The sequence below is a fragment of the Cuculus canorus genome, chromosome 5 (assembly GCF_017976375.1).
Source record: "Cuculus canorus isolate bCucCan1 chromosome 5, bCucCan1.pri, whole genome shotgun sequence".
NCBI lineage: Eukaryota > Metazoa > Chordata > Aves > Cuculiformes > Cuculidae > Cuculus > Cuculus canorus.
Window position 1 is genome coordinate 5,564,266 of NC_071405.1, and position 24,331 is coordinate 5,588,596.

Sequence of the window (24,331 nt, forward strand, 5' to 3'; positions counted from 1 at the left end):
TGAAGGGCTCTACAGGAGTGTGAATGGTCTGATGGCACATTCTGAAAGACAGCCACTTACCCGGATACCTGAGCAAGTATGTCTACAAAACGCAGTGGCATGGAGATGCCCCAGATGCCTCATGAAATCCCATTGTCCTTGAACTTGACAACTTTAGCACACCAGCACACGTAGAATCACAGAATGGGTTCAGAGGGACCTTAAAGCCCATCCAGTTCCAATCCTCGGCCATGGGATGCCTCCCATTGGATCAGGTTGCTCAAAGCCTCAGCCAGCCTGGCCTTGAGCACCTCCAGGGATGGGGCAGCCACCACTTCTCTGGTCAACCTGTGACAGGGCCTCACCACCCTCAGAGGAAAATGTTTCTTCCTAATATTTAATCACAATCTCCCCTCTTTCAGCCTAAAACCATTCCTCTGTGGCCTGCACTCTCTGATAAAGAGCCCCATCCCCAGCTTTTCTGTAGGCTCCCATTAAGTACTGGAAGGCTGCTGTAAGGCCTTCCCAGAGCCTTCTCTTCTCCAGGCTAAACAAGCCAAACATCCTCTGGGATTCATGGCTTCTGGAGATTACTGGATGACTAGTTCACAGATTTCTCACCTAGCGGTGCTGCATGATGTAAACATCTCCTAAACTCATCACTTGGACTTATGATGGGTACGTATGAAGTCTAGTCATAGGTGCTTCACTTTCCCCGCTGACCTGCAAAAAGCAGTTGGGTTAATGAACTGAATATACGCTTCTAATTTAACATCCCACACTGTACATAGAGAGCAAGGGAATTTCATCCTCAAAGTAAAAAAAAAACGTGCTGAATTAAGGAAGGAGAAAGTCAGGCCCTAATTGTCATCTTAAGTGGTTCTAGCTGTTAGCTGCTGTGGTTCTCAAGCCTGGGAGCATGGTTTTACTTCAAAAATGACTAAAAGGCAGCCTTGGCTGCATTCAGAACACCCGCCACATACTGTAGGTAGAAAAGCAAGGTTTTACTTCAGCTTCCTGCCATGAGCACAGAGCCAACACTCCAAACAACGCCGTTGTGTGCTGCGCTGTCTGTTACTAAAACATCGCTCTGACAGAAACCCGAGGCTCATTTCCGAAAGTGCAGCCAAATTCTTGAAACCTCTGCTGAAGGGGTGGGTTGTCGCATCGTAGCAGGGAAGATTTTGCCTACGGGGCTGCTATTATTCATTTTTCACATCATATATATGGAAGTCAGAACACATATCTTACATGTAACTAAAATTTTGGGTTGAGTTTCTTCGTTAGGCCATTTCTATTACGGAAGATTAGGAATCTTTGGAACAGAACAGCCTTTATCAAGCCGTCACCTCAGAGATACTGGCATTTAAAAAGCAGATGAGAGAGGAACAAAAAACCTCTTTAAATCCCAGCTCTGCCTGTACAGGCAAACCCCAATCGCTGTTGTAAAAACGGTTTTGGACATCGTTCATCGGAGAATGTCTCCTCAAAGGACAGCATGTAGAGGCCAGCTGGAGCAGGGGGAGGCACGACTGCCCCCGTTCAAGCGAGGACTCCAGTGAGAAACCGCTCCCTCCTTTCTTTTCACTCTCTCCTTTTTTTTTTAATCAGGAAGGAAGCTTCATCTTCAGAAACAAGCATTCCCTGTGTAATCTCCCTGCTCGCCTGTCTCTAGGAGCGGCTCCAATTACTGAAAGAAGCAACACACACTTTTAGGAAGTTAATTGTGTATTTACACTCTTAACTCAAACTAGTAAATATTTCCCATTTCTGATTTTGATTTATGTAACGGGACACAATGGCAGCTGTTAAGTAAAAAAAAAAAATTAAAAAAAATCCCAAGATCTGTAATTATGGTTTTAGGATTATAAAAACAAACTTAAAAAACACAGAAATCAAGCAACTGCCAGCAAATTCCATGCCTTTTACTTCTACGGAAGATACAACAGCCTGACAAGGACAGAAACTGCAGCTGTTATACTGTCTTTAAACAAACACAGCTCTGCCTAACTCTTGCAATATGTACAGGCATAAAATAAGGCTACGATATACAACTCTGAGATTATTACTTTACTGTAACAACCTGATATAGGATGGTCAGCAGATCATCTCATGTTAAGTCTAAGCCACTTTGATTGCATAACTTTGACCCAAAACATAAACGTAATTCTACCAGACTCAGAAAATGAGAGATACACATTTTCATTGCTTGCATCTGTTTGATGCTTTAGTATTTTGTATTAAAATTGCATGCCGTACACAAAGAGGAACAGTCAACTCCCTGTGGCCAAAGCACTAGGGGTGGGGAAAAAAGCATTTTACAGAACTGCTACATATTTTGTGTCACACTCAACAACTTTCACTCAGGTTGTTTAGAACCCTGCTTATAAATTGTTCTTCCTTCTTTAAAAGCAAAACATAAGTTTCAGATTAAAGGAGAATGACAACACAGATACAAAGGTTCTAAATCTAAATTAATTTTTTTCTAGGTGAAGGGTTTTTTTTCACCGCAGAATGACAACATTCATGATAAAAAACAGAGCACAGTAGTCTACAGACAAGCTTTAACACATCTCCATCATTTATTACTGCTCCTTGCAAATGCAGCCACCAAAAGCACATTTGCAACCGGTATTTCAAAGATGAAGGTTTGTTGTATTTTACTTTCAAAATTAGTTTTATGGAAGATGAAAAGCGTTTTAATAAAGTTTTGCATTTGCACAGGACTCAACACTATCACAAAACACAGTCCCATATGCAACCTCAGCATCGAGCGACAGGTCACTCATGAAAACTTTAATCTTCATTCACCAGTCTTCACCCTATTTTTAAGAAAGCTGCTTTGTCAGACTGCATTTCTCAAAGCCAGCATATTATGAGAGTAGTGTTTCCACTATATATATTGTATTCTTCACTTGGAAGACATCCTAGATAACATTTACTTCCATGCTGTTGCCGTATTTGAAAGCTTCCTGGGCTCCTGGTCTTAAGAAATTTTTAATAAAGAACAACGAATGGGTTGGGTTGGTTGGGACAACTTAAAGCTCATCCAGTTCCAACTCCCTGCCATGGGCAGGGACACCTCCCACTAGATCAGGCTGCTCAAGGCCCATCCAGCCTGGCCTTGAACACCTCCAGAGATGGGGCAGCCACAGCTTCCCTGGGCAACCTGTTACAGGTCCTCACCATCTTCATCACGAAGAAGTTCCTCCTCATGACCAGTCTAAATCTGCCCCTCTCCAGTTTACGTCCATTGTCCCTCATCCTATCACTACAAGCCTTTGTGAACAGTCGCCCTTCAGCTTTCTTGAAGCCCCTTTAGGTATTGGAAGGTTGCTCTAAGGTCTCTTCGGAGCGTTCTCTTCTCCAGGCTGAACAAGCCCAATTCTCTCAGCCTGTCCTCGGATGGGAGGTGTTCCAGCCCTCAGACCATCCTTGTAGCCTCCTCTGGACCCATTCCAACAGCTCCATATCCTTCTTATGTTTGGGATTCCAGAACTGGACACAATACTCCAGATGAGGTCTCACAAGAGAGGAATAGAGGTGCAGAATCGCCTCCCTCGCCCTGCTGGCCACACTTCTTCTGATGCAGCCCAGGATACAGCTGGTTTCTGGTTTGCAAGCGCACGTTGCTGGCTCATATCAAGCTTCTCAACCACCAGCACCCCAAGTTCTTGTCCTCAGGGCTGCTAATAGATCGAAGTAGACAAAGTCCAACAAAAGAATGAGATCGTGCCGGTTTTAATTTAACAAATTAAGAGACTCAAGTACTCTCATCTTCCCACCAGCTCTCTTCGGAGCTGACCCATGGCTGCATCAGATGCTGCCAACGTCCAAAGCCACCCCACAGATCCTTTTCTGAGAAGCTGTTGAGGTTCTCCATGGGTTTTGCTTTCACATCTCCTACTGACAAGCCATGGGTTCTTTTGAACACCACCTGGGGCAGGAGCTCCAGCACAGGGACGTTGTTGTGATCTAAAACCACCCTTGCCAATAAAGTACTGGGGGCTGTTGCGGTGCCTTGGTGTGAACTCACTGTTCCCTCTTGCACAGCGACATTGTCCAGCCAATGGCAAGGAAACATTTGTTTGAACATGTGTCCTCTCGCACTGAGTGAAGTGAAGGAGTTAAGCCTCGCTGGGACAGGTCAGAACATGTTCTCTCACCACCACTTTGTCTCTCCCCTCCATTCTTGGTTCTTGAGACAATTTGGTCTCAATTTTATTGTGTCCTACCTACTTGCGGTGAGGTGGCCATGAAAGCCCAAGTTTCTCTAAGGTAAAACCACTTACAGGTTCTCACTAACAAACCACTGAGTCACAGCCCAACTCCTCATCATCCCTTCCTGCAAAAGAAACCCCTCACACCACCAAAGTCTGTTGCGTTTGGGCTTTATTGTGATGCTACACTGCCTGTCTCCTTCAAGCAGCTCTCCACTCCGCCTGGTGCGTTGTTCAAGGCTTCCCAAACTGGTGGCTGCATGGATCTTCTCAGCAGATGGGGTGTTTTGGCATTTTAATTCCTCTCCCTTGGGCTTTAGGTCTTGGTTGCCACTCATCTAAACCTCAAGGGAAGGAGGACGAGGTCTCTGGTGTCAGTTCCTTGATGCCACAGTGGGCATGCGCCTTCTTCTCCTCTTCGGCACCACATGCTGCAGAGCGGCTTGCATGTGTGTGACACTGATGAGGGGACTGCGGCTCTCCCTCTGCAGCTTCTCAGCCTCACTGAACACCTGCATGTAGACGTACTCCAAGAAGTTGATCAAGACCGCCTCTGCGCTGGGGGAGAGGAACCAGCTGCATCGCTTGCCCTCGTTGAACATCTTGGCTTTGAGGGAGTTTGAAGCCCTTCTCCTCTGCTTCTTCACAGGCTGATGCTTTGCCCAGCCCTGAAGCTTCTTCTGCTTGGCCAGAGATCTCCTGCCACGGCTCTTCTGTCTCCTTCCCTGCTGGGATCTCCTTCTCTGCAAGGATCTCCTCTTTCTCCTCCTCTTAGCTGCCATAGCTCAGCCTTGTCCCCACGCAGCTTGGACCCCTCAATCCTACAAATCAACCCACCCTCCCTGTGTTATGCAAATGAGCATGCAAATGAGGGGCAGCTCCAACCCCTGCCACTGGCCAGTTGAACAATGCTCCCTGTCTAGTCCACAATGGGCAGAACCTGGCCACTGCTGGTTGCTGTGGTCCCTCTTGTCCATGGCAACCAGGAATGATGGATGCCTGCAAGGTCTGGAGACTTCCAGGACTGCTCACCCCTCCAGTATGCTCATACTCCCAATGAAAATCTTCCACCCAACCTTAAAACTAGCTTTTATTTCTTGGACTATCACCCCAATCTCAAAAGTTTCATCTCACAGTTGCCCAACTGAGCCAAGGACGTGTGATACGACTCCTAGGAGTCTTCTGGGCGAGCAGGAAATGAATGACAAGGCAAGAACAACAAGATAATCCTTTGGAAGGGTCTTCCTTCAACAGGAACTGCCTGCACACCTTAGATTGTGTCTGTCAGACCAAACCCTCATTATGGCTAATTACTTACTTAACAAACCCACTCAGATTAGATTCACTTCCTTCTCTGTGCTTTGTATACATCGCTCATTTTTCACATCTATGTGTAAACGCTCACGTGTACGTCCACCTCCCATGTTTCCCTTAGGTTCCCCCATGCCCAGTTGATGTCCTACATCAACATCTCATTCTGGAGGACCAAACCCTGATTTCTTCAGCCTCCTTTCATGAAGAAAAAACAACATTAAACCCAAAAGACAACTGTTTGGAAGCAAATAGTTGTTCCTTCTCCCCCAAGACCATGACAGCTGATTCAGTTTGGATTTCATCCCTACTCCAAGCTTTGTGTCGTAATTGGTTTCAGGTGGAATCCCAGTAACGTGAAGCCACAGAAAAGGCAGGAACATGGGAGGAACTCCTGTTGCAACTGGTGGCATGCATTGCTCATCCCCAGACAATGTCATTTGTGGTTGATCCTAAAGCAGTTTGTTAGGACATCAGTTAATCTGGGTCTTATCAGAACAAGAAGAAACCAAACCCCATCCCTCCAAATCACCATCCAGTCTGGGAATATGAGTGCATACGTACTGGTTTCACCAGGTAATCTTCAAATCCCCCAAGAATTATCACTGCTTTGTGCGAAGAGATAATAAATATCATTTGATTCTCAGCATAGACACCCATGAGTATCAGGAGAACAACCTGGTAATTGCAAGCCAGCAAGAAATCAGACACCAAACAAGGTTCTTTATGCGGAATAAAGGATGCCTTTACCTTTTCCAAACCAAACCGGTGGGTTTTTTTGAATGGAGATGTGTTCTGAGACAGAAACATCAAGGAAAACCTATAATCCTTCAGTTTTTCTTAGAAGAAAAGTTTCCACAGATGTTCATCTCTCAACTCTAGTGATGATGAAGGTATAAGCACTGTGATGAAATCAGAGTCAGGCCCTGCTTTTGCCTTGATGCTGGCAGAGGTGTGTTCTGGAATTAAAAACACCACAGTTTTGGAGGAGGCTGACCCAGGGGTTGGAACTAGATGACCTCCAAGGTCCCCTCCAACACTGGAGATTAATCACGGGGTACTGGAAACATATATTTATATTTAATTATAGGTAGTTTTTGTATCACTGTGTTGAGAAGCTGGTGCTGGAAAAAACTGACATCTCTTCAATGCATAAAGTAGAAGATCTGTTTACTCCTAAAGTATCTAGAAAAATAAGCAAATAAAGTATTTTGGTAACCACAGTGTTCAAGAGCATGAAAAATGCCAGTAAACCAAGCCCTCTCGCAATATAATAAGCGGTACAATTAAAATAATATTACAATTTGACTGTTGACACCAATCATCTAAATATCTGCCTTTATTAGCTAGTTAGGTTTTATGAATAACTTTACAGCCATGCCTCGCCTCTGCTAGAAGCGCAAAAATTTACAAAGCATTAAAAAAGAAAAAGAAAAACGTTTAACAGCTGAGAATTACAGCTTTTGTAAATCACCCATCCCCTTTATAAAAGAGGTTCTGGGGACAGACAGTCGGAATCTGTGGATTATTCATCACTCACATTAAGCCACCTCCACTCAGCACATACATTTGTGTCCTAGTAACAGCTCTTCTTCCAAGCCACTCCCTACACAACCGGCTGGCTCCTTCCACTTTTTATTTAGTGCTTTAAAAAGTTGAACTGAGAGCCCTCAACAACAGGTAAAGCTGGAGGGTGTCCAGCTGCCTCTCCCCGAGGATCGCCAAAACCAGCACAGCAGGGAAAGCAGAAGCCGTCCCTTCTGTTGCACCGCTCTCAGACATCTACAAGGGCACATATATAAAGGGCAACATCTGCCTTCCCTGCCAACCAGAAAAACAAAACAAACCCAGCGCATGCTGAAGATAGATAGCCTACATTTCTGCTATTGCAGTGCTATATGCATTTCTCCGAGTTGAAATATGTGTTTGTAACACTCCTTGTCTTCACCTATCACCACACAGTATCCATGCAATGTGTTGCCAGCACACCAAAGGCATCAAGACTTCCTGGTCTGATACTGAAGCCTTTTATAGTAGAAACATAACTTTCACCCTTAAAAAAGAAATGCAAGGTAAGAGGCCTACTTCAATGACTGTTAATCCAAGCAAGGATGGCCATCCTAAAAGATCCAGGAGTGCATCTCCTGACTGAACTTAACAGTCATCAACAGGTCTACCTGAGACAGATGGAATGGGTCCCGCTCCAGCTTAGCTGGCATCCATGTACAGGGCTGAAAACAATAGTGACTGAAGAGTGGAATCATATCTTATTCAGCAAATTGCCCGTTTAGGCTGTAACCTCTGGCAGAAGCCATAGCATTCTCCTGGAGGCAGAAACTCCAACCCAATGATCTGCTGAATAAGAAAAAGACAATACTATTTCTTACAACACATTTTGTTATAGCAACATACTGAGGCCCATCATTTAGAACAACTGGGAATCTCAATTTAAATTCATTTGCTATCGCTGCTAACGAACAGGCGTGTGAATTAAAGTAGTACAAGCCCATAAAAATCAAATGCCTCTTTACAACATTATGACAGAAGATGATGTGCAAAGGGACTTCAGACCCAATTATATCATATAAACGAGCAGCAAGTTCAGGAAAGACTGTTCCGATCATTCTCCATGACCTACCACAACAGACAGGCCACAGAACAGCCAAGCACGCTTACTTTCTACACGCACATCAGTTCTTTCTTACTAAACAGAGCTGTGGAACCACTAATTTGTGAGAAACTTCTCCCTCCAGAAAAGACCTAACTGGAAACAGCCCTGGGGCTGATTGTAAGCATGAAGTACGTGGGGAGCCTCTGTCCTTAGGTGGCTCGTCCAAGCCCATTAATGTTTTGTGTGTGTCCCCCGTTTATATAAGCGATGCTTGCATGAAAGGGGAAAGCAGGTCAGCCTAGTCAGCTCACTACCATCTGCTTTTATTCAGCGTTACTCAAGATCAGTGCCAGTGGGATCAGTGCCCATTTAGGGGGTTTATTGTGTGTGTTTATTTTTTGCTCTTTACAATGAAGGCAGCAGCAATTACTGTAAGTTTGTAAAAGTGCATACAAATCATAATACACAATACAAAGCTGCTTCAGTCAGATCCTAGCGTGTTTACGAATTCTACGCAGGCTGTGAGAAAGACTGCTTTGGCACAATTTGGATAGACTGGTGAGGAGCATGTTAGTGTCCAGGGGATTTGAGATTGTATTTAATACTTGCTATCAAGACCATACCCTGCTCACAACGCACAGCAACTCCAGCTGATTCACCACCACGTGAGAAACCTACACAAAAGAAAAAGCATCACATTCTAGCTTGGCCCCCAGACAGGCAGACAATAGGTGGATTTATACAGCTGGAAACTGGAACTGGTAAAAGATCAAAAGTAGCCTGCCAAAGGGGAAATAGCAATTTAGGGCTCTCAGCTAGTACATTCCAACTCTTCATGCAGCAGCAAGAGGTATCCTCCTCTTTGTAAAAAGCATGCCTAGAATATGCTTAGCCACTAGAGACAAGATACAAAAAAGCTAAAAGGAAACAAATAATAATAAAAAAACAATACAAAACCAATCAACTATCAACAAAAAAAAAAAAAACCAAACCCAAACTGGCCAAAAGGGGGAAAAATAAGGGAAAATATGGAGAAATCTGCATTGCTTGGATGAGGCAATGGTGCCACAAGCAGCTTAGCAGAACTGCCTGGCAGTCTAGACAACTATGGTTCCTGTAGGTAGTCACAAGTGTTTGAAAAGCAAATGTCATTATGAACTGAAATTTTTTAAAGCAATTCTAATAAACTTGGAAGTAAAATCCTTTACATTATTAAGATAGACTTAAGAACAGAAGATCCTCAGAACCTGCAGGTATCTGCATGTCGTGATATAGACAGACAATCCTCAGCAGGCAGGCATACTGGGCACCACGTGATATTTTGAGACAAAAAGGACACACAAAGTCTAGAAGGTATGTTGGATGCTTAATGCAGCAGTACCATGTGTTTTCAGCTGAGCACTGTGAAAGAGGTAGTAGAATCATAGAATGGTTTGGGTTGGAAAGGACCTTAAAGCTCATCCAATTCCAATCCTCTGCCATGGGCAGGGACACCTCCCACTGGATCAGGTTGCTCAAAGCCCCATCCAAACTGGCCTTGGACACCTCCAGGGATGGGGCAGCCACCACTGCTCTGGACAATCTGGGCCAGGGCCTCACCACCCTCCCAGGAAAAGACTTCTTCCTGAGATCTTATCTAAATCTCCACGCTTTCAGCTTAAAGCTATTTCCCCTGGCCTTATCCCTGCACTCTCTGATAAACAGCCCTGCCCCAGCTTTCCTGTAGCCCCTTGAAGGCTGCTCTATGGTCTTCCTGCAGACGTCTTCCCTTCTCCAGGCTGAACAACCCCAACTCTCTCAGCCTGTCCTCATATGGGAGGTTCTCCAGCATTTGGACCCTCATGGCCTCCTCCAGGTTTGCTCTAACAGCTCCATGTCCTTCCTGTGCTGAGAACTCCAGAACTGGACACAGGACCCCAGGTGAGGTCTCATCAGAGCAGAGCAGAGGGGCAGAAGCACCTCCCTCGACCTGCTGGCCAGGCTTAATTTGATGCGGCCCAGCTTATGGTTGGCTTTCTGGGCAGCAAGCACACATTGCTGGCTCAATAGTCCCTCATTATTCATACATTTCAACTCCCAGGTATAAGCAAAATAGGAGATTTCCTAATTTTGCCACTGCCCTGAGCTTGAGGTTTATGATATATAAAATGCACTCTGGGGCATGCCACAGGTCATTGGATTAGATCACCAGCAATCCTTTAAAATCTAAGCTTGAAGAGGGAATCAGATGAGATTTCTTGGCATTTACCTTGAGCCCCAGTAAGTATGAAAAAGAGACAAGTAAAAATCCAACTATTCGACAGTATCCATAGAAAATAATCCTTTAAGTAGTGATCACGTCAGTTTGAATAAGTTTCTCCTTCCCCTTCCCCAGAAAAAAAACCAACTGGTGCCGGAATTTCAGTGAAAAAGCCTGCTGCTGTGTACAGCCCACAGGAGGGACTTGGTACAGGAACACACCCTGAATCTCAGCAAAATAAGTGTACTTTAAATGCAAAGATCTGATCAAAACAGAGAAAGAAGCAGCTGAGAAATGCTTTCAACTCCTCCCAGTGGGGCTACGGATGCTATTCTCACCTCCTGAACTTAACACTTCTAAACAGAAACACTCCTTAAGCCCACACTGCAAGTTTTCCTGCTTCATTTTTTGCAATGTATCAAAAGTGCAAAATACCTTCTCTCCAAACATCAACCATACACACATCCAGCATAGGGCAGAAGTTGATTCTCATCTGGACTGTACAAGGGAAACTTGAACATATACAAAGCTGCGCACGATAGGTGTTAAGCATTGTCTCTATGGGCACTGGGGGAAGACTAAAAGGGTAAGTTTTCTGCCTTTGCACATACCTCACACATCAAAAGCCTCAGCAAAAGATCAGACAAAATGTGTCAACAATACTGCACCAGAGAGGGAGCGCTGTATCCCTCTGTGCCATTAAAGGAGGCACTAGTAAGAGAAGAACTAACTCTTGACCTCTTGGAAGTTGAAGAGAAATGCCAACTGAAAAACCTAATGCATGTAGATCAGTAAAAAACCACCAGGTGATACATGGTGTGGAGTGGACTCCAGAGAATTAATTCTAACAGAGCACGCCAGTCAGTAAAAAACTTTCAGACTGCGAGGCGATACAAGCCAGCTGCGTACAGTTTTCTTTAGGTATAAACTGGGTTTTCTTAATTTTAATTTCAATTTCTCCATCTATTACTTGAATTTCAATTAAGATGCCTCTTCTTAGCAAGGCTTGTTGTGACAGGACAAGGAATAGTGGTTTTAAACCAAGCGAGGGAAGACCTACACTGGATATAAGGAAGACATTTTTTAGAGTAACAGTGGTGAAACACTGGCCCAGGTTGCCCAGGGAGGTGGTGGATGTCCCATCCCTGGAAACACTCAAGATCAGCTTGGATGGGGCTCTGAGCAACCTGAACAAATTGAAGACATCCCTGCTCCTGCAGGGAGGGGTTGGACTAGATGGCCTGGAAAGGTCCCTTCCAACCCAAAGCATTCTCTGATTCTGTGATTCAATGATTTAAATCAAATGATGCTGTAGAAGTCTAAAAAACATACCAGGGATATCTGTGCTTCAACTGCTCTCTGAACTTGTTAGTCGTTCCTGTTGTTCACATGTTTTGCACAAATAAGCAAGGGAAAGAAAGGTGTAAGAGACCAGAGGTTTATTTCCCAGAAAGGGATATTTTGGGATTAGGTACAAGAATGTGCACAGTCTCGTGAAACCCACAGCAGTTCCTGGTCCTCAGTTTCTCAGAACTCAAACCTGAAGCAGCAGAACACACCCTGAGCAGGACATCATTGTCTACAATGAGCAGGACAGCATTGTCTACAATAACAGTTCAACACGAGACTTTGCCTTAAGCCAGGAAAGAATCACAGCTCTGTTTTAACGTTTTGTCTGAAAAAACAACTAGAGTAACTCAGTTGGAAAAGAAGCAACCATAGATATAAATGGCACTTCTAAACAGATAAATAATATTTGCAAAAGTCAAGAAATTCAAAACTCCTGTTTAAAACGCAATGTAACACAGGCAAATATTAACTTCTAGTAATTCAAAAAGTGTGGCTACTGAGGATTTTATGCAGGGATAGCGTGCGAAACGCATTATTACCCAACGCATGTTTTCCAGTGCATGGGCTGTTGCGTAACTGCTATGGTCACTTGTGCAGAAAAAGCAAACAAAAATCTCTTTGAGAACTGGTGTTCTAAACCACTTAGAGCACCTAAAAGCCAATGACTACTTACAGAAAAGACAGTTTCTGTGGGAAACTCAGTTTTGCATTTCCTGACTTGGCCGAATGTAATATACATTAACTGAATTATGTCAGTGAGCCAGCTGATATCATGGGGACGTAACTCTGTAGGAAAACCAGAGTCAAAAGAGATGAGAAATAAGAGTTCTGAAGAAGCACTAGAAAAGTTACATCAACCTCTAACAGGACATTTGCTTGAAAAATGCCATAATTATAGTTAAGTGATTTTATTACTTCAATTATACTGGAGCACAAGTCTTACAAGGAGCAACTGAGGGAACTAGGGATGTTTATCTTGGAGAAGGGGAGGCTGAGGGGAGATATCATCACTCTCTACAACTGCCTGAAAGGAGGTTGTAGCAAGGTGGCTGTTGGTCTCTTGTCCCAGCTAACAAGTGATAAGACAAGAGGAAATGGCCTCAAGTTGCACCAGGGGAGGTTTAGATGGGATATCAGGAAAAATTTCTTTACCAAAAGAGTGGCGAAGCATTGGAAGAGTCTGTCCAGGGCAGTGGTGGAGTCTCTGTCCCTGGAGGTGTTAAAAAAACATGTAGCCGTGGCCATTCAGGACATGGTTTATAGCAGGCACAGTGGTGTTGGGCTGACAGTTGGACTTCATGATCTCAGAGGTCTTTTCCAACCTTAATGAGTCTATGATTTACAAGACCTTCTCTTAGAAATTAATCAAATTCAAGGAGCAATGGAGGCTACGCAAACTATTACTGCCTCTCAGGCTGTGCTGGTACTCCCTGCAGTGTGAAAGGATAGAATCATAGAATCATGGAATAGTTTGGGTTGGAAGGGACCTTAAAGATCATCTAGTTCCAACCCCCCTGCCATACGCAGGGACACCCCAATAGCTCTGTTTTGCTTCACTAGTTGCTATTTTCAGGGCAGTACGGACAACCTTTAGCAGAAGCCTTTAGCGAAATTCAGTCCAAAAAAAGAAACAGCAGGATATTAAGGAGAAAGTAAACTTTTAGTAGAATAGTTGTTGAGTTTGACCAAAACAGCTCCAGTTCCAAGAAAAAAAAAAAAAATAAAGACCTTTAGCCTTATCCTAATCCTCTTCCTTCCTTAAAGCATCTGTTAGAGATTTGCCTCATGCCACAATACTTTTAAGAAAAAAATAACTGGAAACCTAACTCAGATCCATTTCTGGCCAAAGGAGAGAGGCAAAAACCTATTTAGTTATATCCATATTTTCAGTATGGCATAACATCAATATGAACACAGAAGTAGCTCATTTTCAATTCTGAACAGGGACTCCGGAGGCTTTATTTTTTATACAGATTGTTTTATGGGCTTCTTGCCCTCTTATTAATTTATTGCACAGATCACCTCCTCCCACAAACAATTGTGCAACTTCTCTGTGGCAACAAAGTCAATTGCTTAGTGTCCCAGTATTACTTTCACATGTACTTACAGCTGCCTGAATATAATTCACTAGTTGGAGATAAAAAGGAATTACTGCCATGAAGTTGTGCTCTCTATTGTGAGAGTCTGTGCCGTAGAAAAATTATTAAGTGAAGATACATCTACCTCTTGGTTCTGAGCTGCTCAAATTAAAGTTTAAAAACGCTTTGCAGTCAAGTATTGCCACCTGTTCCTTCATTTTCAATTAAAAATTAGTAATCGCGTTCATGTGAGCCTGAAAATGCCTGTATTCTGGAAATATGCACATTCACCAACCGCAACAATTATTATCGCATTACGTTTATAAAGATATATGAAAGAATAATACAAAGATTAAAGGGGATAATAAAGCCAAAAATATACATGCATGTGTATTATATACTACAAATATATGTCTTCAAACCACTGTCTCCGCTATGTCTAGGAAAGGCACACATTTCTATTAATAATACGTTCGGGCTTTATTTTCAGATGCAGCTTTCAGGAGATATTACCCTTTCAGGCATGATATTGTAACAGTCCTACTGAACTTCAGCTTTCATTAAAAGACATCAATCAACTTTCTTTCAGTAAAAACACATGTTCACTGCAGACCACAAAAATTTCTTAAACAACAAAAGAAAGCTCTATCATGTATGCATTTATGACCACAGACAAAAGATGAATCATGTCTTGTCATGTACTTATCAATTAAATCAAAAAGGCTTTTTTTACATCCAACTCCGAGTCAAAAACCATTTCCCTTTTCTCCTGACACCCTGAATTCACACTTCAATTCAGGACTCCAGATTTTCTAAGCTCTAACACCAACACAACCACTTACCCTTTAAACTCTGAACAAATACCTAAGTGATCCTGCTTCTGTCATGCTTCTCCATTTTCAGGCAAGTGCTCATTTTCCCTTGCTATCTTAGCAAAGGCAACCATCTGACATGAAGTTCTTACAAAGAGGGTGCTTTGAATTTACAGTGGCAGATGTGATTAATTTTCAAACATTGTATTTACTTAAACCCACGTATACTTATCATATTGCAAATTTTCTTTCTTCCTTCAAACGATTCTTACTAATTTTTACCTTTACCTTTTTGCCTGATCAGGTTTGCTGTTGTGAGGCTTATAGAGACAAGACCTTCTCGTGAAAACTGACAGGCAGTTGTTTCCATTACCAAATCTTCTAGACTTTTACTGGCTCATAAAATATGTATTCTTTGAATCAGATTTAAATGATCCTGGTATATAAACCATCTCTTTTTTTGTTTGTTTGTTTCTCTCAAGGAAATTTGACTGCTGCCACCTCGTGGTCACACATTTTCATCCACCACACAGAATCATAGAATGGTTTGGGTTGGAAGAGACCTTAAAGTCCATCCAGTTCCAACCCCCCTGCCAGGGGCAGGGACACCTCCCACTGGATCAGACTGCTCAAAGCTCCATACAATCTGGCCTCCAACACATCCAGCAATGGGGCAGCCACAACTTCCCTGGGCAACTCATGCCAGCGCCTCACCGCCCTCACAGGAAAACATTTCTTTCTGCTATCTCATCTAAATCTAAATCTGGACTCCCAAGATACCTTGTTTTACACTATGGGTAAATTTTTTAAGATAAATATTCCAGAAAACAACAGATTGGATGAAAAATATTTTACTCCATTTCTAGCCCCCTGTAACACCCTACTTGGCTGGAAGGGCTTACTTGTTAACACTTTAAGACAAAATTGAGGTGTAAATGCATGAAGTACAGTATTAAGAAGAGTATCCCCCCTTTCCACCTTCTCTCTGAGGCCCAGTATGAAGTGTTGGGGAAGACAAAGAAGAAAAGAAAGACTCCTATAATCACTAGTAAGGAAAACTGCTTTTAAAGTTGGGAACAAGTTGATCCTGCAAGGCACATAATTTCCTTTTTGGCGATTTAAAAGTCATACTCAACTTACTGGAAATTCACTTTCCTTAGGCAACTGGGATTTTCTGAACAGCAGAGGAAAAGTATCGTTCTTCCTACTAGAAAATATCATTGCAATATTTTCCACTAGTATTAACTAAAATAATTACCCTCCTTTTTAAAGAAATTAAGTCTTTATTTACCCACTTTAAAAAGTGTTGATAAATGTCTCTACACAGAAGAGACACAAGCGCTATTGTGTGCCACTTCAACTCTCTAAGCTTTCCACTAATGGTCCACAGAAGTTAAGTTTTACATTATTCCAAACATTCTTCATATGTAAACCACAGTTTTCAAATTAGATTTCACATCCCACTACCAACAGCATTAGCCTAGGGCTTTTCTTACCGCTTATAAATAGTTGAAACAAAATAGTTCCATCAGAATTATGATTCAATTAGATGTCTTAAAAAAAATTAAATGGAAGAAATTCAAAGAATTATTTTGAAAAGGGCTCAAAGGAAGAATACATCTATACTAGGGTGGAGCAATTATAATTGCGTATATTGTAGACATGCAGGTTATTCGATTCCTGTTCTTAGCACGCAAGATTAAAACTGCTCCATATTGCACTCTACCACCTCCACAAACCTATTATCTGCTAAAACAATTAAATATGGCAGTAATGTGCACAGTTCATAGTATTCTAACACTGACTTGAACTGCAATAAATATAAGTATTCTCTCCCTCTCATGTAATATCATTAATATTTTTAACAAACATTATTAAGTAATCTCCAAAACAGCATGGTTACACATAGATCATAGAATGATTTGTCATAGAATGATTTGGGTTGAGGGGATCTTAAAGCCCAGCCAGTTTCACCTCACCTGCCATGGCCAGGGACACCTCCCACTGAACCAGGCTGCTCGAAGCTTCATCCAACCTGGCCTTGAACACCTTCAGGGACAGAGAAGCCACAGCTTGCGTGGGCAACCTGTGCCAGTGCCGTTGGTTCACCCATGTCCACTGCTGCGGTTACCCCATCATAGAAAGCCACTAAAGTTGCTCATACAGGATATGCCCCGGGTGAAGCCATTCTGGCTGCTATTAATCACCTCCCTGCCCTCCACATGCTTTAGCATAGCTTCTAGGAGGATCTGTTCCATGATCTTCCCAGGCACAGAGATGAGGCTGACAGGTTAGTAGTTCTCAGAGTCGTCTTTTCTACCCTTTTTAAAAATGGGCACAACGTTACCCTTCTTCCAGTCACCAGGGACTTCTCCTGATTGCCATGACTTTTCAAATACCAACTACATATGCCAATTCCCTCAGGACTCTGGGATACATCTCATCAGGTCCCATGGACTTATATATGTTCAGGTTCCTCAGGTGTTCACGAACCTGATCCTCCTCTAGTGTGGGAGGGGGTCTACCCCCCCGGTCACCACCTTGCTGTCCCATGACCCAGGAGGGGCAAGGAGAGCAGTGGTCAGTGAAGACTCAGGCAAAAAAGTTGTTAAGTACTTCAGCCTTCCCCTCTTCTGTTGATACACGATCCCCATTTCCAACCACCAGTGGGGTTATATTCTCTTTGACCTTCCTCTTTTGATCAACGCACCTGTAAAAGCCCTTCTTGTTAGTCTTTATTTCCTTTGCCAAGTTCAGTTCCAGCTATGCCTTGGCCTTTCTGACTTCATCCCTACACAACTGGGCAGTCTCTATACGCATCCCAGGTTCCCCGTCCCTGCTTCCACTGCCTGTGTAGTTCCTTCTTTTTCAGTTTAACCAGCAGGTCTCGACTCAGCCATGCCGGTCTCTTCCCTTTCCTGCCTGATTTTCTATATACAGGGACTGAGTGCTCTTGTGCCCTGTGGAAAGCTTCCTTAAATATTTTCCAGCTCTGCTCAGCTCCATTGTCTCGGAGGACCACGTCCCAGGGGGTCCTATGGAGTAATTCCTTGAAGAGCTGGAAGTCTGCTTTCCTGAAATTTAGTGTCCTGACTATACTCTTCAACTGTCCCATATCCCTCTGGACCTTGAACTCCACCAGTGCGTGATCACCGCAGCCCAGGCTGCCTCTGATCCTAACGTCACTGATGAGTTTGCTTGTATTGGTGACCATAAGGTCCACTATCGCATCTCCTCGTGTGGGGGTCTCTATCAGTTGGACTAAAAAATTATCCTCAACGCACTCCAGGAGTCTCCTGGATTGCTTACAGCTTGCCATGCTACTTTTCCAGCATATGTCAGGGTGGTTGAAGTCCCCGAGTAGGGTGAGAGCTTGCAAGCGCGATGCCTCCTGTAGCTGGAGGAAGAAGACTTCATCAGTTGTCTCTCCTTGATCAGGTGGCCTGTAGTATACACCAACCACAAGGTTCCCGTTGGTTCTTCTGTCTTTAATTTTCACCCACAAGCTTTCAACCTGTTCATGGCTACTCTTCAAGGACAGCTCTTCACATTCTATCCCTTTCCTGAGATACAGGGCAACGCCTCCACCCCTCCTTCCCGGTCTGTCCCTTCCGAACAGCCTGTAGCCGTTGATAGCCACATTCCAGTCATGGAACTCATCCCACCACGTTTCTGTGATGGCAACTAGATCATAGCTTTTAAGTAGCTCAGTAAACTTTCAAGTAGCACGGTAAAATTCACCTCCCTTGACCTGCTGGCCACACCTTTTTTGATGCAGGCCAGGATATGGCAGGCCATAAAACAGGGTCCTCCAGAAAAGAAAATCACCCTGTTACACCCTATCTTGAAGCCCATTGCAAACCAGTCCATTTTAAGACTGAAATTCTCTATAGTTTCACATGTGCATGACGTTAACTTTGTTTTATCCTTCAGTTCTCCTCCAGCAATCCTGTGTTTCCTCATGCGTATGAGCCAGTGCCATCTACCACTACATTATGAATATTTTTTTGCTGAACAGCATTCTATAAAGCAATTAAGATTCAGTTGACGACATAACATGCGCATTGTAATGCACTAGGCAAATAAAAATTTAAATAAATACTTAATTGCAAGAACTTTATGACTTACATACAGATGCATATCCAATCCTTGCCAAGCGCCCCAACAATATCAAACTATGTAGACAGATTTATACAAACTACCTATAAATGTTCGGAAATTTGGGGAATTTGGCAGTAATGACAACAAAATTTTAACCCCCCAGAACTTTATTATACATCGGTATACAACATTTAGAAGTGATGTGCTTAATTGAAAGAACTACATTTGTTGATTGACATTGAGTTACCTTCTGGCTGCATTTCTACAGACTTCCTCCTCACATGAATAACTCGGGGTCTCACAGTCTCAGCTTGTGAAGCTCCTCGGCTTTCCTCCTATACATCAAACATTAAAATCATATTACAAATGTGACTTATGATGTAGAAGCACAGTAAAACTGTGTGGAGTTTCAAGAAACATCCAAAGAGGTTTTTAAAGATTCATTAAAGGATATGCACTTGTTCTCCTTCCTTTTGACTTCAAAAGAATTCAGATCGGAATTAGCCTATTGCAATGCTATTTCCTCTAGACAAACAGCCTGGGAGCAGTCAGTATGGCAAAGTGCCATTTAGACCTGGAGACACAGGAGACCCTCAATTCCTACTCAAAGCATGTGGCAGAAAGAACATACGGTTCCTCTGGCTTTTATCAATACCCGGGACTTCTCCCTAGGTATTATCCCTCTGAGTAAAGAGAAAAAGTTGAAAGGGAGAAGGAAACAAAAAATTCCTACACGCAGGTTGGAAAACTCTTGCCAAGTATAAAATTTATTTCCTCTGCAACATTATTAAAAACATTTTCTACTCTTCCTGAAATGCTCTTCAGGACCTATGGCTGCAACAATTCTTTAAAGGGAAACAGTTTCTGAGAAGCAAAAAAAACGCTCTGCATGTTAAAATCGGAGACATCACTTTTGTCGATCAATATCTACTATGTTAAATGGAACAGGAATTGTAGCCCAAGGACATTCCACTACACGTGGGAATAAGGTCTTCAGGGAGATCTTACAGCAGCCTTCTAGTACTTAAAGGGGGCCTACGGAAAAGCTGGGGAGGGGCTGCTTATCAAGGAGTGCAGGAAAAAGGCAAGGGAGAATAGTTTTAAGCTGAAAGATGGGAGATTTAGATAAGATCTCAGGAAGAAATTTTTTCCTGTGAAGGTGGTGAGGCAATGGTACAGGTTGCCCAGAGAAATTGTGGCTGCCCCATCCCTGGAGGTGTTCAAGGCCAGGTTCAATGAGGCTTCAAGCAACCTCATCCAGTGGGAAGTGTCCCACTGGACATGGCAGTGAGTGGACTTGATGGGCTTTAAGGTCCCTTCCAACCTAAACCATTGCATGATTCTGTGTAAACAGGAAACGTAAGAAGTGCAAAACAGAGTCACAGACGTAGAAGACTTCAGCATTCTCCAAGACAGACAATTTTGATTTCGTCAGTTATTCTGCTGATTCCATAGATGAATGCAAGTTTTTTAAAGAAGATTCTTGAAGAAGAAAGATGAGAAAGTTCATCAATGTTTGACGAACACAGCATGTGGAGCCTACAGACAGAACGGCTGCATGACTTCCGGGAAAGTTACATTCCCATAGCAGCAGTGGCACAGGTATTCGTTTAGAGACCTGATGATGAAGTACCAGTGGTATTTTGCTCCAACAACTCAAGAGGAAGAAAAGGAAAGTATGCTTTAGTTCTATAAGAGAAGCCCTTTGCTATTGTGGAGGCCACACGTGAAACAAAATACAGGTGAAAGAAGAAAAGTTTTTATGCCTGGCAAACAGTAAGCACAGTGCCAATTATGCAATCAGGGCTTCCCATTTCTTTCATCTAACAAGTGGCTCCTATAATAACAGGAATCTCAACTGTAAGTTCATGCTTCCCATGAACTTAATCATCTAAGACAGCGCTGGAAAAATCAGTAGGAACAAAAAGATAAACTGTTCAGTCAGTCTTTTCCTCAATGGCTGCACAGACTTGCTTACACTGCCCAGTAAAGAAAGCACAGAGCACCCTACACTTGTAAATGGCATGTCACCTCTAACCAGCACCAACACAACCTCACCAGTGCAGCAAGGAGTGCAGGCTGACAACAGCGACTGTACATGCACCTGAGATCAAGCCGGTGCGTCCACAAGGCACTGTGTGCATGGATAAACCCATCAGGATTGACACTAACTCAAGCAACTCTACAAACCACGATGCTGACCAACTCTGTTCATCATTCAAAGCTGATGACTTATTTTCTGAAAGCAGGAAGGTCTCATGGAAACATCATTGAAGGCCCCCGATGTTACAGAACATTAAATGCAAGCAGCATAAGAACATGCTCATGAGTCTGTTTGAAGTGGGTTTTTTTTGTTTTGGTTTGGATTTTTAATAAGATAAATCAAAAACCAGTTTAAACTGAACTAAGGTGCAAAGAGAAGTTGAGAGATAACACAGATTCATAACTTCAAATTATGCATTCCTGGAAGATTAAAAAACCAAGTCTTTTGAAATACTAAAAACAAAAGCTAATGAGAATACCAAAGAGACAATCCCACTTGAAAAATGTTGATTGTGTAAAAACATTCATACTTACATAGAACATAATGAAAATGTTTTGCAACAATGTGATTTTTCTAAGATTCTAACAATGCGCTCGGGACGTCAAAATATTTAGATTTACCATCTTGGAATTATTTAGCCACACAAATATGACTTTAAACGTTCATGTCCCTCCCAGGATCAAAATGATTCATCTACAGTAGAAAGAGTCCAGCTTCCTCCTAGTCATCTCTTGCTTGTTAAGAGCTAAGAGCACAAGGGCAAAGTAGCCACAAATAACAGTTAATTCCTGTATTCTTGCACAAGAATGGACAGAAGAGGTCAAACAGAAGATGCATTCAGTCTGGCATTCTTCTTAACAGTGGCCAAAAGCATATATAAATCTCACAAAAACTCAATGCCAGAAATGGAGGAGCAGCCAAAGAATCTGGGTAGATAAGAACATTCCTGTACAACTTAAGCCATAAGTTACAGAGTGAGTGACCACACAGACTTCACTCTTCACAACTAAAAGATATTTGCTCCTGCCCTACATGAAGAGACAATGCTCCTTTATCAGTCAGATCCATCCACATCCATGCCAGTAAGCACACAAATGGGTCACACAATGGGAGCTCCACACTGCTGCCCACAACCTCTCTGAAATGAAGATCCTCCCCAGACAGATTACAGAAACCACTCAAGCTTCACTGTAACAAGTCCTAATATACAGGAGAATTGTTCCCAGTTAAATCTGAACAAAGCTCTCCCAAACAAGCACGCACTGATCTCTTCTCTCTGGTCACCAATGATAGGACCCAAGGGAATGGCAGGAAGCTGTGCCAGAGGAGGGTTAGGGTAGATATTAGGAAAAGGTTCTTCACTCAGAGGGTGGAACAGCACTGGAACAGCTGCCCAGGGAAGTAGGCATGGCGCCAATGTTCAAGAATTGTTCGGACAATGCCCTCAGACACATGGTATGAACGATGGGATTGTCCTATGTAGAGAAGGGACTCGATGGTCCTTGTGGGTCCCTTTTGACTCAGGACATTCTGTGATTCTATGATAAACCCAAGACCCAGATGGATGACATTAAAAATATCAAGTATTTTCTCTGGCTTCTCAAACGCCATTAAGCGCCTAGTTTTGCTCCCAAAGTGGATCAGTCTTCTTGCTTCCCACATAGCTGATAAATTCATTTCAATGAAGGCAAAACACTGTCTAGAGATGAAAAACAAGATGTGAAACAACTGATGTGAGAGTCAGTGACTAACTTGTGAGGAAATGATTTCAGAAGTTTAAATTGATTATCACCTTGAACATTGCATAGAATGAATCATCCTGAAAGCCTGCGTATCGCTTGCTTTCTCTTCGCTGATACTTGTTACCAGGAATTCTATTTCCCACAGGCAGGTGACAAAGCAGATCCAGCCATAGATCAGAATACAAATATCATCCCTAATTGGAACTGGGGAGAAGGTTCATCATTGCTACCTGGTAGACAGATGCTGTCAAAACAAACTTTCAAATCATCCATTAACAGGGTTGTTTGGGGTTTTCATTCCAGAGAAGGATGCACAGATCTAGTAGGGGATCTTTGCTCCACCCAGGATAGACGTTTACTGTGGCCATCACTTATCGATACGATCACATCATAAATAACATTAAAAATTCAGCTAGTGATAAACAGTGACTTAGAGTCTTACGTCAGGAAAAATCATGTACGGGAACGAATTATTTTGTTTCAGAGAGAAAAACAAACCAAACAAAACCACACACGCAAAGTTTGAAGGTTAGCTTGTTTGCTTTGGAGGGAAGGTGAGTTTTACACGTGAGTGCGCAAGAAGCCCATGCTAAGGGTTCAGATGCAATAGGTTTCTAAAGATAAGATAATATATAACCATCTTCATATTAAAGATAAGATAATACATAAATATCTGTCTATTTTCTATGACAAACACTATCAGTTACACTGATGTAAGACTACCCGAGATAAGACTATGTACCTAGGTAATCTTACACATAGTACATTATCATTTGTCTGTAAACAAAAAACAGTCCTAACCTCATCATCTAATTCTCCAGAGCATGAGATGCAGGTAACGCTGGGTTCATTATCACAGATAACACTGATAAAAGAAGGAAACACATTTTACCCTCTCTGTCCCTTTTACTTTTGGCTACTGAAATGATAACAGGGGCATGAGCTTCACCCCAACAGAATCTAGTCTTTCCTGTGAACAATAATGCCAGGGAATATGTTCTGGTGATTTTAAAGTGAAAGAGGGATAACACCTAAAATCCTCTTTGAAGATGCAACACATCATTTCATTTCAGATGGCAAATTTAAGAACTGCTCAGACACCAACAGCACAATACACATCAAGGCCTAAAAACAAAACCAAAGACAGGGTCAATGTAAGATACTTCAGATTATTTTTAGTATAGAACATCAGGGAAGGACAGAATGCATCCATGAACACAGTAACCATGGTTATTACTTTCAGTATATTATTACTTTCAAACACATTGTGAGGCTTAGCATATTTAAGAGCAATCTGTCACCTCATTTTTAGCTTTTTGTCACTCACTATTTGAATTTATCTTTAGTTAGCATGTACATCATCTCTAGGTAACAGCACGTACTATAAAGCAGCAACGGATTAACTCTGTAGGTTTCAAGCAGGGATCAATAGGATATTCCTCTCCCCTCAAGTACTCTGCGGTCCATCATCATCAACACCTTTCCAGCCCTGCCCCTATAAGGACAAGTGAAGCTTCTGAAATGCTGAATCAGTGGGTTACAACTGCTGAGGTCAAACCTCTGTTGTTGCTTCCTCTCCCATATATCTAGCATGTTACCCTTCAGTATTTGAAGCACTGTGCCCCTCAAATACTGGAATGCCCTATCTCAATTCAATATATAGTATATTAGCTCATGTGATACCAGTGAGCTGTGAGGCAACACAGAAAAGGCAAAAAAAGAATGTCTGAACCTAACAGAAAGCATATTGTCAGGATTCTGCTGCTGTAACACCATCATTTTTATTGCACACACCTACTTCTGACTTCAGTTTTTCAGCTGCACGTGTCATTTTAAGTGCACCA

The 24,331-nt window shown here is 42.6% G+C and overlaps 1 protein-coding gene across 7 annotated transcripts in view; it reads right to left on the reverse strand.

Annotated features, from left to right (window-relative positions):
- KIAA0586 (KIAA0586 ortholog) overlaps positions 1–24,331 on the reverse strand; it is a 92,544-nt gene that overhangs the window by 16,272 nt on the left and 51,941 nt on the right. For 4 of the 7 annotated variants that reach the window (XM_054069186.1, XM_054069180.1, XM_054069179.1 and 1 more), the window contains exons 29-30: positions 18,949–19,036; positions 12,231–12,496 (exon numbers count right to left, since the gene is read on the reverse strand). In XM_054069186.1, the coding sequence (XP_053925161.1) occupies positions 12,246–12,496; positions 18,949–19,036 (339 nt within the window). In that variant the 3' untranslated portion in view covers positions 12,231–12,245. Of the gene's footprint in view, positions 1–7,688; positions 7,866–12,230; positions 12,497–18,948; positions 19,037–24,331 lie in introns of those variants that run through there. The other 3 variants (XM_054069181.1, XM_054069182.1, XM_054069184.1) reach the window with 2 other exon arrangements.